General features: G+C 40.5%; 1 protein-coding gene across 3 annotated transcripts in view; it reads right to left on the bottom strand.

Annotated features, from left to right (window-relative positions):
* The window catches only part of Spidr (scaffold protein involved in DNA repair), a 288,520-nt gene that overhangs the window by 12,659 nt on the left and 259,161 nt on the right, over positions 1-16,700 (bottom strand). For all 3 annotated transcript variants that reach the window (XM_090338799.1, XM_090338798.1, XM_090338797.1), the window contains 5 exons: positions 14,149-14,236; positions 12,689-12,832; positions 12,536-12,595; positions 3,218-3,428; positions 1,411-1,563 (listed from right to left, as the gene is read on the bottom strand). In XM_090338799.1, coding sequence (XP_090194925.1) covers positions 1,411-1,563; positions 3,218-3,428; positions 12,536-12,595; positions 12,689-12,832; positions 14,149-14,236 — 656 coding nt within the window. The remainder of the gene's footprint in view (positions 1-1,410; positions 1,564-3,217; positions 3,429-12,535; positions 12,596-12,688; positions 12,833-14,148; positions 14,237-16,700) is intronic.

Here is a 16,700-nt window from a genome sequence, read left to right as displayed (position 1 = left end):
AAAACCTTACTGTGGGGCCGGGAGTTTTGCCTAGTGGTAGAGTACTTGCCTAGCATGCACAAAGTAGTGGATAGTGCTCAGGCCCTGAGTTCAATCCTCAGGAACTGGCAAAACAACAATAACACTCCCTTACTGTTATAGTGGATGGCTTCAACAACCCTCCACCAGTGACTGATACAGCAGGAAGGAAAGTTGTCAGGCAGAATCAAACATCATTCAGTAAGATTAAATATACATTATTATTATTATTACTATTGCCAGTCCAGAACTCTATTTGTAGGTCAAGGCAGGTCATCTCACCCATAAACCCTTCTCCTACTTTATTACCCAATCCATTCATTTCCCTCCTAACTGAACTTTCTCTTGGATTTACTGATCTGTCACTGTCAACTCTGTCACCTCACTGGCCCCTGCATCAGTTCTGCCTGGAAGGAAATGAGACCATAGCTCCTCTAGCCTTTTTTTTTTTAAACTTCATTTATTTTTTTCATATATTTTTATTGTAATTAATAGAAGGGTTACATTATATTCACCAGATAGGAGGTGCATTGCTTCGCAAACATTGATACCCTTTCTCATGTCTTTCCCCCTCATCTTTCCAACCCCCACCCCTCATCTTGTTTCCTCCCTTCCCTATCCGATTTCAAATAACCAAATAAGCATATATACAATATATCAGATAACAAGGTAAAATAGTGTAATAATATGAGATAACCAAGGGACAGCAAAAGAGATGAGAGATAACATAGTACATTAAGGACAACAATCACTCATTATATGGCTTTTGTTTCTATATCCTAGAGGTCCTTTCATTTAGTGTCATACTATATGGCCTTATGTATCTAGGTTTTGTTCTATTGTAAATCTCTGCTAGCTCCTCTAGTCTTTAAGGACAGTCCTTTCAAACTACTCCCTGTGTCTTTTTCACTGAGGCTGCCAATCTCCCTCCCTGTACAGGAGCATACCTCTGATACCTCCATCCTCCTCTCAGTCCATTCGTCCACCTTGCTGCGTTATTATTCTGCCTTTCCCAGGACACTGCTGCCTGCTAACTCTCTCCTGTAGGCTGCCTTTATAAGTTCTGTTCCTCGCACCCATGTTCCATACAACTCATTCCGCTTATCTTTTGGATCCCAGCTCTAGACTCTGATCTTCAGGGAGACCAACAAGGGTGAGGCTCTCATTATTAGAAGCTGCAACATTTAAAATGGTAGATTTGTTTATGCATTCAGTTGACTCTCATATCTTTATATATTCTAAGCCCAAGAGGAAAGAACATCTTTTTATTTGTTCCTTATGGAATAACATCTAGAACACAATAGGTATAAAACAGTCTTATTGAATACATGAGTATAAGCTAGTACATTATTTAAGGTGATATAAACAGCATCTGGTGAGATGGCTGCTTACCTTGCACGCTGCAAATGGAGTTGATAGGTGTGAAGGCGTTTAGTTCATCCAGCATCACTGGGCTGGTCAGTTCACAGGAGCCAACGCCGGAGGCCTCATATACAAACAGCTTTTCAGGCAAGAGGATGGTTCGTTCAACACACATTATCTGACCTGACAGAAGAACCCCTTCAGATTGTTGGAACATTGAAGAAAATTATGTTTTCTTTGCTAGTGAAACATGCTCTTTGAGAGATGAAGGTCCTGTCTACCCCTGAGGCTAGGATATGTCTAGCAGTACATGCTCTGCAGAATTTTGTCTGAAAGCAGACAATGAAGTAACAAAGAAAAGTAAATAAGGGCTGGGAGTTTGGCCTAGTAGTAGAGTGCTTGCTTAGCATGCACGAAGACCTGGGTTCGATTCCTCGGTACCACATACAGAGAAAAAAAGCTGGAAGTGGTGCTGAGGCTCAAGTGGTAAAGCTCTAGCAAGGACAGTGCTCAGGCCCTGAGCTCAAGCCCAGGACTGGCCAAAAAAAGAAAAGAAGAGTAAATAAATACCACATTCAAATTCAACTTGGTACTGAGTGCAGTGGCTCAGACCTACTCAGGAGGAGGCTGAGATCTGAGATAGTTCTAAGCTAGCCTGGGCAGTTCTAAGCTAGCCTGGTCCCAGGACCAGCAAACACATACACAAATACAGCTGAAGCAGGAATATATTTATATATTTAATTTTAGGATTTTAGTTTGGCTCCTACAGAATATGGGTTGATTCACTGAAACTTTTTTTCTTAAGCTCTCACTACAGCTGGGCGAGGTGGCTCACACCTGTAATCCTAGTTACTCAAGAGGCTGAGATCTGAGGATCAAGGTTTAAAGCCAGCCTGGGCACAAAAGGACCTGAGACTCTTATCTCTAATTAACCTCTGGAAAACAGGAAGTGGGGCTTGGCTCAAGGGTAGGGAAGTAGCCATGACTGAAGAGCTTAGGGACAACGCCTAGGCCTAGGGGTAGGGCAGTATACATGAGCTACATAGCCCAGGCTAACTTGAAGCTTGTACACCTTCAGCCTTAGTCTCCAGAATGTTGAGATTAAAACTATCACTCCTGGTCAGCGATGTCTCCATAGGACCTACTATCATCCTGAGGGTGCTAGCTTTGTTCATACAGCCATGACAGGATCACTGAATGCCCAGGGCTGGTATGCTGACCATTTAGATCCTGAAGGCAATGTCTGTGTTGAATGGATTATTTATTTATTTATTTTTTTTGGTCAGTTGTGGGGATTGAACTCTGGGTCTGGGCAGTTGTCTCCGAGCTCTTCAGCTCAAGGCTACTGCCCTACCTCTTGAGCCACAGAGCACTTCCGGTTTTCTGGTGGTTAATTGGAGTTAAGAGTCTCATGGACTTTAATCCCTGGGCTGGCTTTGAATTGAGATCCTCAGATCTCAGCCTCCTGAGTAGCTTACAGGTGTGAGCCACTGTGCCCAGCTGGACTGAATTTAGGGACCTTGTGCTGGCTTAATTTGCTGGGTCACAGCTGGTATTCTAAGACTTGCATCATACATCCAGTCCTGTTTTTGCTGGTTAATTAGAGATGAGGTCCCACCGGCTTTACTACCTGGCTAGGTTTGAAACATGATCCTCCAGGTCTCACCCTTCAGAGTAGGTAAGATGATAGACATTTGACCACCAGAGTCTGTCTTGTGCTGGGCTTGTTGAAGATGCCACCTGTGCTGAGTAAAATGGAGGCATGTACAGGCAACAGGGGCTTTGTGTGGCACTCACCAGTCATCCAAAGACAGCTGTGGAGGAGAGGCACTCATACCTTGTTCTCGGAGAGCATCCCTGAAGAGAAAGGTGTGAGGTACAGCCATGGTGAGTGCTTCCAGGACTTCAGGACCCAGCACACATGAGGAGGTCACACAGACTGGCAGAGTTTTGGGGAGGTGGAGTTCACTCTCATCCTTTGTTTGCAGGGTCACGTCTGTGACTAGCAACCAAATCTCCCTTTGCTCCAAAAGAAGTAGACTCTTCAGCTACAGTTTGAAAGTAAAATCTGTTAACTGTGCTTGTATCCAAAGTTAATTTGTAAAAGCAATTATTTTAGAGGACTATTATCCCTAATAATCATACTTCATCAGGGCTGGAGCTTCAGTATTTTGAGTCCTGATCCTGAGTAGCTAAGTTTAAAAATGCTTTGAGGCTGGGAGTTTGGCCTAGTGGTGGAGTGCTTGCCTAGTATGCACCAAGACGCTGGTTCAATTCCTCAGTATCACACACATAGAAAAAAGCTGGAAATGATGCAATACTCAAGTGGTAGAGCTCTAGCTTTGATAATTCCCAAGGACAGGGGACCAGAGTTCAAGCCCCAGGACTGGCAAAAAAAAAAAAAGGAAAAAAAGAAAAAGGAAAAGAGAATACGTATACTTTTAAATATACTATAGAGTTTGCACATTTTGGTTACTAGATAGGGCATTGCTGTGCCATATCATGCAGCTGCTTAAAGTGTTCCTTTGTCGTACTGAAGTTCACCATTTGCTGTCAGTGCTTTCTTCAGAGTTGGGCATTCTTCCTTTGCTGGCTCCCCCCACCCTTTTTTTTTTTTAATGAAAAAAAGCATTTGATGGAGTACTTGACAATTTATGTCCTCCAGAAGCATTTTATTTAACTTTCTATTTCCATGAAGAGAAGTTTGTATAATTCACCTTTTGGTAGCCTACAGCTTGAGAATTGGGACTAGTTGCTATATGGATGCACCTCTCTTTATGTTGATTTTCAATTTCCAGGCAAGAATATTTTTCTTTCATGAAGTAACAGAATTTCTAATTTTTTTTGCCAGTCCTGGGGCTTGAACTGAGCACTGTCCTTGGACTTTCAAGGCTAGCACTCTACCACTTGAGCCCCAGCAACACTTCCAATTTTTCTGTGTATGTAGTCTAGCTCTACTTTTATATCACTGAAATGCTGTTTTCTATCTGTGGCATACACATTCTCTTTGGGTAGTTCCTAGCAATGGATCTCATTGGCCCTTAGACTTTTTATGAGGCCTTACAATAAAGTAGGTGTCATGTATCTGCAATAGCTTTTGTTTTTGCTTAGTCTTTCTTCTTTACTTATTATAATCCCTTTCCTTTTCATTTCTTTTTTTTATCTGAATAGTTGTAATCTTTTTCAACTTCCACTGTATCTCTGCTCAAGGGTCAGAATTGAGGACTAATAGATATGACAACTTGGCTAGTTGGTGAGTCATACTACTGTTGCTAGTATGGACTTTGGATCAGGCTGAAAATTCAACATGGCTGACCAACAGGACTGCACAGAGGTGGCTTGCGTATGCAGGAGCTGAAGGGTGGAGTAAAGAAGGTAGCTTTCATGGGAGGGCGGTTGATGACATATAGGAAGTTGAAGTAATACTGAGAAAAATGGAGCTAGGCTTTATGCTTCTGGACTTAGGCATATAGAAAAGTCTACAGCAATCTTTGTGGTATGGTCAAAGGACTTTAGAGAGAAATATAGAAGTAGATATGGATAGCTATGTACACGGATATGCACACATCTCTTTCCTTGCTCTGTCCACTGAGAGATTCTAAAAGCAATGACATCCTAACAGCAGTAAGCCTATCCAGAATCCACTCTTTAATAGTCAGTCCTCTTTGAAGACAAGGCTGATTCCAAAGTATGCAAAGCAGAGTATGATACATACTGTGTCAAAAGTAAGGGAAGACCCAAAGGATGATGGAAACATGCCCAAGGGATTTGAGAGATAGCTAAATTCTAGAACTTTTGAAGATCAAAATGAACCACAGTATGTGAATATGATGGAAGTATTTCATACATGTGTATGAAATAATAATGAAGCCTTTTGAAAATTGCTTTAAAGGTTGGGAAGGATAAAAAAAGTATTAGGGCTGGAGTTTGGCCTAGTGGTAGAGTGTTTGCCTAGCATGCACAAAGACTCGGGTTTGATTCCTTGGTACCACACACATAGAAAAAGCTGGAAGTGGTACTGTGGCTCAAGTGGTAGAGCACTGGCCTTCAGGAAAGCCCAAGGACAGTGCTCTGGCCCTGAGTTCAAGTTCCAGGACTAGTAAAAAAAAAAACAACAAATAACCCATCAATGACACATCAATAATTGTTTTAAAGCAGTTGCACAGTTCTTGTCATATTTTTCTTAAAAATGGACTTCTTGGGGCCAGGAGTTTGGCCTAGTGGTAAAGTGCTTGCCTAGCATGCAAGAAGACCCAGATTTGATTCCTCAGTACTACATACATAGAAAAAAGCTAGAAGTGGTGCTGAGTTTCAAGTGGTAGAGCTCTAACCTTGAAAAAGTCTAAGGACAGTGCTCAGGCCCTTAGCTCAAGCTCAGGACTGGCAAAAAAAAAATGGACTTCTTTATAATTGCCAATTTGAAAGCAAACTATATATCATTCAATAGGTGAACAGATAAGTAAGCTTTGGAATACTTATTAGTCAGTGATAATAAGAAATGAACTCTGCAGACATAGAACCTGAAATGCCTACTTTGAAACTTAGTCTCCAACTTTATGGCACTCTGGAAAATGTGAAATGACCAAAATAAGTTTAGTTTTTGCCAGCTGTTCAGGAGAGGGAGGTAGAAAAAGGAAGAGAGAAATAAGTAGATCACAGAGGACCATTAGAGCAGAGAAACTATTTTATATTATGCTATTATAAAGGGAACATGTCATACATTTGTGCAAATTCATAGAAAGTTCATCAAGAGTTAACCTTGATGTATAGATAACCTTAGGATCAACTCTTGATTAAGCTCTAGAAGATTATAATGTATCAAAATATTCATCAGTTGATAACAAATGTACCACTCCAGTGGATGAATGTTAATGTGGAGGAGGTTATGTATCTGGAGGTAGGACATAAATGGGAAATCTTTGTACCTTCCTTCTAATTTTCTTAGAAACATAGAAATTCCCTAAAAAGTAGTCTATTATGAAGTCATTATAGTCCTATTTAACTTAGAAAAATGCCTGAGCCTGGATGAAAAAGAATCTACAATGGTACTAATGGGATGGAATATCAATGTATCAAGATTTATATTAATATAGATACTATGTACATTACATATTATAAATTTATTTGAAAATAGACCTTTTCCAGAAAATATGAAAAATAAAAAAAAATTTTGTCAAACATGGGACTTGAACTCTGGGTCTGGGTTCTTCAGCTCAAGGCAACTTCCCTATCCTTGGCCTGGGTTTTGTCCCTGAGCTCTTCAGCTCAAGGCTACTACCCTACTCCCTGAGCCACAGTGCCACTTCCAGTTTCCTGGTGATTAATTAAAGAGTCTCAGGGACCTTTTTTTTTTCTTTTGTTGCCAGTCCTAGGCTTGAGCTCAGGGCCTGAGCACTGTCCTTGGATTTTCTCAAGGCTAGAGCTCTACCACTTGAGCCTCAGCACCACTTCCGGTGTTTTTCTATGTATGTGGTACTGAGGAATTGAACCTGGGTCTTCGTGCCTGCTAGGCAAGCACTCTACCACTAGGCCAAACTCCCAGCCTCATAGACTTTTTAGTGCCCCAGTTGGCTTTGAACCGTGATCCTCAGATCTCAGTCTCCTCAGTAGCAAGGATTACAGGCCTGACTAACAGCATTGGCTGACAAATTAATTTTTCACAAGGGTGCAAAAGTAATTCAAAAGAGGAATTCCAGGAATAATTGAACATCCACAAGCAAAAGCATGATCTTTGGCCTAAACAACATATTTTGTACAAAATCCAACTAAAAATACATGATGAATTAAAATATAAAATATACAATTAGGAACTATGTAAAAAGAAATTTAAGATATAAATGTAGTAGTGAGGGGGAGGGAAATGGGGACCAAGACATGAGAAAGGGTATCAATGTTTGTGAAGTAATGCACCTTCTATCTTGTGAATATAATGTAACCCTTCTATAAATTACAATAAAAAATATATGGAAAAAAAGATACAAATGTGGGACTTAGGACTAGGCAAACATTTCACAATAAAATCTTGACAAAATTTTGGTAAATTTGATCACATGAAAATTAAAAACTGCTGTGAGAAAAACAAACATTGAACAATACAAAATAAAAACCCTGTTGAAAGGATGAAAACATAATTTATAATCCCTAAGAAAAGCATAGTTTGACAAAGACTTTGTATGTAGAATAAAAAAAATAACTTTAAAAACTCAACAGTGACTTAACAAGCAATCCAATTAGAAAATGAGAGAAAAGAAAAACAGATATTTCACCAACAAGGATAACACAAGGGTAGCAAATAAGCACAAGAACATAATGTTCAAGATCATTAGTCCTCTGATCAAATCTCTAGTCTAGAAAATTACAACAATGGAAAAAGCCAATCTCAAAACAATCTGTTATAGGTTTAACTTTGTGCTCCTTCACTTCAAAAGAAAAAGATCTGTTGTGGTCCTAAAGCATCTAAGAATGCAATTTATTTAATAATAGGAGTTTCGTAGTTTTAATTAAGTTAAGATAAGGTCATTATGAGCCATAATCTAATATCCTGGTAGGTCACAAAATGGGACAAATTTGGACTGATGTATACATAGGGAAGACAACATGAAAACACGCAGAAAGAAGAGAATCATGTGACTGGAGTGACTGGATATGACAGGAAATGCCAAGTATTGCCAAGAAACAGCAGAAGCTATAGGAGGCAGGGAGTATCCTCCCTTAGGGCTGTTACAGGAGCATAACTCCAGATTCTTAGATTTCAGGTTGCCTGGCTGTCCAGAGTGTGCGTGTGCATGTGTGTGCATGTGTGTGCGTGTGTGTGTGTGTGTGTGTGTGTGTGTGCATGTACTGGGAACTGAACTCAGGGCCTTGCCCAGACTAGGCAAGTGTTTTAGCAATTGAGCTTGCCCTTTATGTTTGTATGATAGTTTTGAGATAGGTTTCTTATGCTTTGGTCTAAGCTAGTCCTTTCCTTTCTGCCTCTTCAGTAGCTGGGAATACTGATATACACCACCATATCCAGTCATCTATTGGACTGGAAATATAGTTCAGTGTAGAGTCCTTAGCTAGCATGTGCCAGGCCCTGTGTTCCATCCTCAGCAACATGGGTACACACGCGCACACACGCATGTGCGTACACACACACACACACACACAGTCATCTAGATTTTAGAACTTTACCTGGCAGTTCTAGGTGTATACTGCATGGTTTTATGTAGGTAATACTTATAAAATAACACAACAATGGTGAGCACAGATGTTACCAGAGTTAAGAAGAGGGAAGGGGATGGGTGTGGCTGTAGAAGGGACAAAGGCAATTAATTAATGTGGTGATATACACACCACATGTGGTGATGCAGAGCAGATTCCATCATAGCAAGTGTGGTGAGAGTTCTACACAGCTAGATAACAACAAACTGCACTAGAGCTTACAGAACTGCATTGGCAAAGCCTGAATCAACTCTGGACTGTGCTAGTGTGAGTTTCTTTGCTTTGTGCTCTGGGTACTGTGAATGTGATGCAGGGGAAGGAATATATAGTGTCTTGGTATATTTATTGAAATAAATAAGTAAAAAAATTTAAGAACGCTTCATTATTCTGTAGCTGAGTTACTACTTTAATGGAAATGCAACTGGATCTTTTTGGATTGGTCAAGAGGTTTGAACTCGGGACCCTGGGGCTGTCCCTGAGTTCTTCTGCTCAAGGATAGTGCTAACTACTTTCCAGCTGAGTTTTTTAAAGTGACTTGGGTTCTGATCATGATTTACAGCCATTCTAAAAAACACTCCTCACTAAAGAAAGCCCAGGCAATTCTCTTAGGAAGGACTGACCAAGGACTCAGCTATTTTGTTTTCTCCTGAGGAAGCTGGTTTCCTGTACCATAAAAGCTGATGTAAGAGATAAACAGAATTTTACTGGATCAAGGGACCTGTTTCATTGGATTCCCAGTCTTTGACTTGTTCCTGCCGACAGGATCGTTAGTTCTTAGGCACACTTCATGGAAAGACCGGCTTGCTGAACCTCCATGGCAGGGGCTTATTTCTTTTACAGGAAGCAATTAGTATTCCTCCCCAGTCACTTCATTCAGTGTCATGAGAGGACTAGATTTCTCTTTATTTGCTCCTGTGCTCCCCTCTACTTGGCATTGAGTGAGCATTTGACACCTGCTTTCCCTCCTCTCAGCATTTGCTCTAAGTTGGAAGTCTTGGGCACAAGTATGTGCTACTCAAGTCTCTACAGCATTGTACTTTCAGAGTAAATGGTGCCTGCACAGTGAACCCAGCCTAACCTCAAGGCCTGGAATGTGCTTTGGAATAACAGGAATGTGTCAGATGCTTAGTGTGTTTTTACACACTCAGTGTTCTACAGATTCACAGAGGAACACAAAGTCAGTGTCTCACATTTGCAACGTAAGAGATACATCATGTACTCATTTGTACATCAAGTACAGCATTCAAGCTGACCCTGTCCTTGTCTTCTAAGCCAGACACAGCTTATAAGGGGCCCAATGAAGGGCTTGTATACTAGCCTGAGGCCAATCTGGCTTATTATCTGTTTATATATAATATGCAATTTAAGTATAATTTGTTTATTTCTTTCTTTATTCATTTTGCTCATCTTGAGGCTTGAACTCTTTCTTGCATTATTTTTTAAATGACTGAAAAAATATTTTCTGGCACATGAAAATTATATAACATTTAAATTCCAATGTCTATAAATAAATGTTTTAATGAATGACAATATGCCTGTTTCTGTACTGCATAGTGGAGTTGATTTATTACTGGGAAACCATATGGCCTGAACAACTACTTGTTCCTTTACAGGGATAGTCTGTTCATTCTTGAGGAATAGGCTGATATATCACAACTATGATGACACAATTTTAGTGATATTTCAATATTTGTAAACTCATCTGTGTCTTGATTAGAAGAATATTTTTCTAGTCATCTTATAGCTCTTTCGTTGCCTAATGATAATCAGAGAAATGCTCCTACAGTCCTCCCCCTCAAAAAAAACCTTTCAGAATAGATGCCTAACAGAAAATTACTCTGGGTAGCTTGTGCAGAAAAAAAAAATTGTATATAAAATACAGACTGTTTTGAGGATTCATATTAAATGTGCAATAATGAAATGATGGGAGGCCTGAGATTTTCTATACAATATTTCAGCAACTAAAAGAAAAAAACTGGGTATATGTGTCAAATCTTGATAGCCAGTTACAGGTTTGATAAAAGGTAGTTTCTGCTCCAGGCACAATGGCTTATTCCTATAATCCTAGCTGCTTAGGTTCTTTCCCTCTCTCCCTCCTTCCATCCCCTCTCCCCCTCTCTCTCTTTCTTTCTTTTCTTTCCTTCTTCCTTTCTTTCTTTCTCAGGCCTGGGGCTTGAATTCAGGGTCTGGGCGCTTCTTTGGCTCAAGGCTAGTATTCTACCAATTCAGCCACAGAGGGACTTCTGGCTTTTTTTTTTTTTGCGGGGAGGGGGGACATTCCTGGGCTTGAGCACTCACTCTCCTTGGACTTTCTCAAGGCTAGAGATTTACCACTTGAGCCTCAGCACCACTTCTGGCTTTTTTCTACGTATGTGGTACCGAGGAATAGAACCCGGGTCTTCGTGCATGCCAGGTAAGCACTCTACCACTAAGCCATATCCCCAGTGCTACCAGCTTGGGAGGATGGTGACAAAGGCCAACTCTGACAAAATGGTAGCAAGATCTTATCTTCGTCAATATGCCAGTGAGCATCTGTCATCAAAGTGATATGAAAGGTATAATAAGGACAATCTCAGCTGGGCATGGCTTAGTGGTAGAGTGCTTGCCTAGCATGTACAAAGCCCTGGATTCAATTCCTTGGTACCACATACACAGAAAAAGCCAAAAGTGGTGCTGTGGCTCAAGTAGCAGAGTGCTAGCCTTGTGCAAAAAGTGTCTGAGAACAGTGCCCAAGCCCTGAGTTCAAGCCCTAGGACTGGCAAAAAAAGAAAAAAAGAAAAAAAGAAAAAGAAAGATCTCAGTCTAAAGCCAGTGAGGGCAAAGCCACAAGATCCTACTTGAAAAATAACTAAAGCATAAAGGCCTGGGTGTATGACTTAGATTTAGAGTGCTTGTCTAGCTAGTACCAGGTTTTGAGATCAAATACCAGTATTGTGGAGGAAAACAGGGCAGTCTCTGGTGTCACCACACTGTATCTATGTTGAAAGTTATGCTGAGTACCTAGTTATTCCCTGACCAGTCTCCAGCTTCCTCAATGAGCAATTCTCCTGATGGGCCTCATGTGCTTCCTCAGCATACTGTGGGGCCCTGTCTGCTTCTGCACAGCATGGAGACAGCTCAGGGCTCTCATTCTCTCTGCTCTTATAGCAGATGCATGGGAGCACGTCACACACTAGTGGACAGGGCTTCACAAATGGGATGTATTCTGTGTCTCTCAGCTGAGTACATTTGTGTGGCTAAGAAGGCTCCAAAGTGGTAAACCTGTCCATGTATTCAGATCGTCAAGGTGTTTGTTTTCCTCTTCTATGCCTAGCTGACCTAACAGCAAGCTCCTCTTCTTGGCTGCCACTACCAAGAACCATCCAAAGCCTTAAGAAAGCCCCAGGGTACCTTCTACTGTGGAAGGCTCTGGTAGCTGAGTTCAATCCTGCCAATGCCACTTCTACCACACAGGTTAAGGTTGTCTTTCCTTTCTTCAATCTCCCCACGTGTTACAAAAATAAACATTATAAGGCCAAGAATGTTTGGGGAGGGACAGGCTTATACCTAGACTACTTTTTTACCCTAGTTCTCTGCATGGCAACATATGCCCACAGTGGAACAGATACACCTTTTCTTTTTCTAGTGCTGAGGACAGAACTCAGTCTACTGCCCAAGCCAAGTAAGTGCTCTATCATGAGCTATGCCCCAGCTCAGAAAGAATGTAGAGCCACTTCAGCACCGGCCCTGTGCCTGAAGTTTAAAGACAATTTTCTGTCTTTTCTATGAGGCACAAATAATTCCTTTCCTCATAATTCTTCCTAGCCTGTGTGTGTGTGTGTGTGTGTGTGTGTGTGTGTGTGTGTGTGTGTGTGTGTGTGTGTGTGTGTAGAGGGGAGAGGGAGAGAGAGGGAGAGAAAGGGAGACAGAAGGAAGGAGAGGGGAGAGCAAGAGCAAGAGATTGAGAGATTACCTGTGGCCTTTGATAAATTACTCTGGCATAGAAACTGCACCGGGCAACCACATCAAGAGTCTGGAAAGGCATTGAGAAAGATCAGTAACACCATACAAACTGCACAGGCATGGTCAAAGTACTTGAAAAACTTGCTAGAAACAAAGATATTACCTGGAAAATTTCTCTTAAGCACTGGAGAACTGGTGGCTGGTAAAGCTTTAAAAGAAAATTATCTTTAATTATGTCAATTTGCCCCACATTGGGAAGAGCCGAGAGGATATAGCAGAAGGCAGGAGGAGGTAGATTCGTTTTTACCTGTTGAAAATGAAGGCAAAGGTAGAACATAAATGTATTGCTGAATATACATTACTAAACAAATACCATTTTAAAATCTGCTATTTCATATATACACAATTGCTTGTAGATGTGTACTTTGTATGGAAGTTTATGAAAGAGTTGGGTTATACTGTGTGCTTTTGGTACCAAACATAAGAACTTTTTTTTTTTGGCCAGTCCTGGGCTTAAACTCAGGGCCTGGGCACTGTCCTTGGGCTTTCTCAAGGTTAGAGCTCTACCACTTGAGCCACAGCACCACTTGTGGCTTTTCTGTGTATGTGGTACTAAGGAATTGAACCCAGGGCTTCATGCATGTAGGCAAGCACTCTACATCCTAGGCCAAACTCTAGGTCCCAAATTTAGGAATTTTTATACTTTTGAACTTATTAATAATTTGAGATTTCATTTTAGACATTTACTTACTTTTTCATGATGCTAGGGATTAAACTAAGGCCTGTGTTTCCTAGACAAGCATTCTACCACTTGCATCATACCCCAGAACCTACTCTTTCTTTTGTTTGTGTGCCATTGCTTGAACTCAGGGCCTGGCCACTGTCCTTGTGTTCTTCTGCTCAAGGCTAGATCTCTACCACTTGAACCATAGCTCCACTTCTGATTTTTTTTTTTTGTTAGTTAATTGGAGATGAATCTCATGGACTTTCCTGCCTGGCTGGTGATGAACTATGATCCTGATATTTTAGTCCCCCTAGTAGCTAGGATACTGGCATGAGCATTTGGCTTAGAATCTACTTTGTAGAGCATACTCAAAATACCATTTATGAATTACTTCCTCTTAAATAATGTACACATGAATATTTTTGATGACTTGTTGCCTGGTACAGTCCAGAGTTAGAGGCTGCCCAAAGCACCTTGCTGGATAAGGTCCGAGGAAGAAGGGAAATAAACACCTTTTAGCCCATTTTGCTGTTGTGAATCACTACCATAAACAATGTGATGGGGCAACTGAAGAATTAGTTAGGAAGGAATAATTAGTTCCTGATCTAATTAGTAAGTTGGTTATATGAATGATTAGAAGAGATAGGGAAAACATTTCTGGTTTAGAATGAGGCTAAAATCTTGACTATGGCAACAACCTGTGAGGATCTTGGAGTGAGTTAACCTGAGAAGCAGAGAAGCATGCTGTGCAATACAGCAGAGGGCACAGCAGCCATAGCCTGGACTCTGGAGCTAGAGGATGAGAGCACAATCTCAGTGCTGGGTTATATTCACATGTGACCATAGACATAGGAACTGGCCTACCAAGAAGGGAGGGGAGTCTTGGATAATGGACTTACTTCTTCACAGGTCTGGTCTTGGCTAGGGGTTTTCAGTGGTATCACTGAGGGCCACAGGGTGTCAATCAAACTGAAGAGTCCAGGTGTCCTAGAATAAGAAAAGACATTGACACAAATATTTACCTTCAAATATCGTCTCTAAAGTGTGTGGTCAGTTAGCTGTTGAAATACTTAAAATAGACATCAGCCATGGAGCTACCATTTCAGATGGCCTGCAGTTGTCTGTGGCACACTGACATACTGACATAGGTTATAATCCAATTGAAAGATAGTAGACTGCTCATTAAATTATAACACTATACCATGACATACATCTAGCTACTCAAACAGTTATGTACTAAACAGTTAAGAAGTGGTGACTCATGTTTATAATCCTAGCTCTTGATAGGTGGGGACAAATCTAGATCTTGTCTCAAAGGCCAAAAACACTGACCAATAAAACACCAAAGAAAAAAACATTAAAAACAAAAAAACTCCACTACTCCTAATGATACAGAACATGGTTTTAAAAACTTGCTAAGTGAAAACAAGGAAACCAATTAAATTGCCTCTTTGCATGAATATATCTAGTGGTTGTCTGAGGAACACATACACACACATAGAGACACAAATTTATACTGGGGCCTGAGCACTGTTCCTTAGCTTTTCCCCCAAGGATGGTGCTTTACCACTTGAGCAGCTCAGCTTCCAGCTTTTTTAGTGGTTAATTAACAATACAGACATTTTCAGCCTTTTCTCCCTAGGCTGGCTTTGAACACAATCCTCACATCTTAGCCTCCCTAAGCATAAAGGATTTCAGGCATAAGCTAGTGGAAAATATTTCCCCAAAACAGACATATAGATATTCCTCAGCTTATATTCAGAAGGGTTATATACTAATAAACTCTTAATTTGAAAATATTGCATATAAAAATATATGGAATCTGAGTGTGTATACACACATATATCTGCTTAACTTACTAAATACCACAGCTTGGCAAAATAGTATACCATGGAATTTTTTTCCCCTTGTGATTGGATCTTTGAAAAAAATCAAAATCTGAAGCACAGCTTCTACTGAAATCCATATGGGTTTTATACTATCCTAAGGTCACAAAGTATTAAGTTGAAGCATTGTAAAGCAAGGAGCATTTGTATGTTACTTATATAGTAAGAAAAACTAACACAAACTGACATTCCATGATTCTACTTTTATGGTTCTTGCCTTACATTTTCTTTCTCTCTCTCTCTCTCTTTCTTTTTCCCTCCCTCCCTCCTTTCTTTCTTCCCCTTTTTTCTTTTTTGCCATTTCTGGGACTTGAGTCAGGGCCTGGGCACTGTCAGTGGGCTCTCTCAAGGCTAGTGTTCTACCACTTGAGCCACAGGACCACTTCCGGCATTTTTCTGTGTATGTGGTTTCCAGAAATTGAACCCAGGGCTTTGTGCATCCTAGGCAAGCACTCTACCACTAGGCCATGCTCCTGGCCCCTTAGATCTGACTTTCTATGACAAAACTTTTAACCTTTAATCCAGCCCTTTGTTAATGGAGGCAGAAACACTTGGCTCTCTCTGTAGCTCCATCGTTATGTACTTGTGAGACATTCAGAAAGTCAGTTCTTAGATCGTGTTTCTCTTTAGTACCTAGCTGTCGGTAAAGATATGAGCATAGCAATATTGTACAGTGGGTTGTCATATAACTGATTCATAATGTTATTATTAGGACCAGGACCTTTGTATTTAGTTTTTGCTCAAAAGTTTGTCTAGCTGCTTAAAAAAAACAAACAAACCAAAAAAAACCTACATAGCCCCCCCCCAAAAAAAACACACCAAAAAAACCCCCTACATAGCCCCAGCTATCATAATAAGAAAACTCTGTAAGAGAACAGCAAGTTTGGGGGTGGGGATTTAGCTCAGAGTAAGAGCATTAGCCTGGCAAGTGCAAGGCCACAGCCGGCGGGTCGGGGGAGGGGGAGGGGGAGAGGATTTGCTATAAAAGAGAACATTAAGGTCATGAACAAAATACAGTACATGCAAGATGTGGTGGATTTGGTGTCTGTGATAAGATAGAGAAAAAGCAGATGAAGTAACAAGGAAGACACTGAAAGGTCACATTCACATTATTGTTTTCACTCATAGTCCAAAAACTTCTTTCCTAGACTCTGTCTCAGTCCTTTTTTTTCTCAGACAAAACAGACAAACAGATGAAACTACAATCAAAGAAGGACTGGCTTGACAGAACCAATTTGGACTTCTAGAGAAATGCAACAACAACAAACATCAGTCAATATGCATTTGCTGGGAACTAAAATCTAGTTTTAACAAATGGACTTGGCTGTTTCAGTGAATAAAAGAGTGGCTAACATTGCTCAGAGACTTGGACTTTTCCTATTTGCTAAGGCTAGGAGTGTGAAATTTCAAATAATTTTCATTCTTCACATAATCTTTTGAACAAATAATGAAAAAAGATATCTTAATTTCCTCAAGAAACAGGATCACTTAGAGCTGTTATAATTTACATGCCAATAGGCTCTTATTACAGTTAGCCTCATTAAATCTTGGACTTTCATAGGTGT

Source organism: Megascapheus bottae, chromosome 9 (assembly GCF_031878675.1).
Source record: "Megascapheus bottae isolate mThoBot1 chromosome 9, mThoBot2.hap1, whole genome shotgun sequence".
Lineage (NCBI taxonomy): Eukaryota > Metazoa > Chordata > Mammalia > Rodentia > Geomyidae > Megascapheus > Megascapheus bottae.
Note: the sequence above shows the minus strand (reverse complement) of the source record. Positions and strands in the feature narration are given on the sequence as shown.